The sequence below is a fragment of the Carlito syrichta genome, unplaced genomic scaffold, assembly GCF_000164805.1.
Source record: "Carlito syrichta isolate Samal-C Ts95f unplaced genomic scaffold, Tarsius_syrichta-2.0.1 Scaffold315526, whole genome shotgun sequence".
Lineage (NCBI taxonomy): Eukaryota > Metazoa > Chordata > Mammalia > Primates > Tarsiidae > Carlito > Carlito syrichta.
This window is the reverse complement of record NW_007259622.1, coordinates 192-1,425: the sequence shown is the minus strand read 5'-3', so window position 1 is coordinate 1,425 and position 1,234 is coordinate 192. Positions and strand designations below refer to the sequence as shown.

At 68.8% G+C, this 1,234-nt stretch overlaps 1 protein-coding gene across 1 annotated transcript in view; it reads left to right on the top strand.

Annotated features, from left to right (window-relative positions):
* The window catches only part of LOC103275536 (protein strawberry notch homolog 2-like), a gene marked incomplete at its 3' end in the record, with an annotated part of 29,091 nt that extends 28,397 nt beyond the window's left edge, over positions 1 to 694 (top strand). The window contains exons 12-13 of the mRNA XM_021706397.1: positions 76 to 173; positions 615 to 694. Coding sequence (XP_021562072.1) covers positions 76 to 173; positions 615 to 694 — 178 coding nt within the window. The remainder of the gene's footprint in view (positions 1 to 75; positions 174 to 614) is intronic.
* Between the last annotated feature and the right edge of the window lie 540 nt (positions 695 to 1,234).

Sequence of the window (1,234 nt, the reverse complement as noted above, 5' to 3'; positions counted from 1 at the left end):
GGCACGGGACCGGAGGGAGGGACGTGGCAGTTCCCGGGGCCAGGTAGGCTGGTGGCTGAGCCCCTCCCCCCACAGTGTGTGGTCATCGGGCTGCAGTCCACAGGCGAGGCGCGGACCCGCGAGGTGCTGGGCGAGAACGACGGCCACCTGGACTGCTTTGTCTCAGCTGCCGAGTGAGTGACGCGGGGGGATGGGGCGGCATGGCCCTTGCTGGGTTCCACCAATGACCAGACCCTGGCCTTGGCCCGCGAATGGGGGCCCTATGGGCTTTGCCGCTCCAGCCCAGCCCCCAGCCCAGAGCCAGGACTGGGAAGCTGGTGGCCCCAGGCCCGCAGGGGAGGACGCGGGGTCCTGGGGGCTCGGGAGGGGGCTTCCCAGCAGGATGGCCCTCAAGTCCTGGTCTCCCATGGGGTGAGAATGCCCACCACCCTCCAGCCCCTTCTGAGCTCCTAGGCCAGGACCCTCAGCCCTCCTGCCCTCTGCCCAGGCGGCCCTGCCCAAGACACCCGCGGGACGCTGGGCTCCTGCCATCCCCACTGACCCCAGAGCAACCCTGACACAGTTTCCTGGCCCAGGCACGGCCCCGCAGGGAGTAAACTGCCGCTCCCTTTCAGGGGCGTCTTCCTGTCGCTGATCCAGAAGCACTTTCCTTCCAGCAAAAGAAAAAGGGAGAGAGTGGGCAGCAAGCGGAAACGTAAGTGCCCTGCCGGCCCCTGCTCCCGCCCCGGCCGCCCCCTCCGGCCTGGCCTCCCCCTCATCTGGACCTCCTCTCCCGCCTCAGCGTTCTGAGCGGCGCCCTGTGGGCTGCTCCTGCTTGCTCGGCTCCTGCCTCGACACTCCAGGCAGGCTGAGGGCTCCACTGCCAGCAGGGTCTCCAGGGCAGCCCCATTGGGCAGGGCCGGCCCCTTCCTGCCTCCCCGCATCCCCCCTTCTGCGCAGCACTCAGGGAGGAGCAGCCCCCAGACGGCCTGTTGCCCGCTCCCACCCCTCCTGTCTCCCACGTGCCCTGCCTCGGGCGTCCTCACATGTGGCCCCTGGGCCACCTTTCCCCGGGGTCTGGGCACACCCTAGGCCCACGCACCTGTCTGATACCCAGGCCCGCAGTGCCACGTGGGCCCATGTATGCTTCCCCAGGTGCCTCCAAATACAAAGCCCCATCAGGCTGGAAGGGCATCAGGTGGGGTGTATTAAGACTGCCCCTAGCCAGGCGCGGTGGCTCATGCTGGAATCCCGG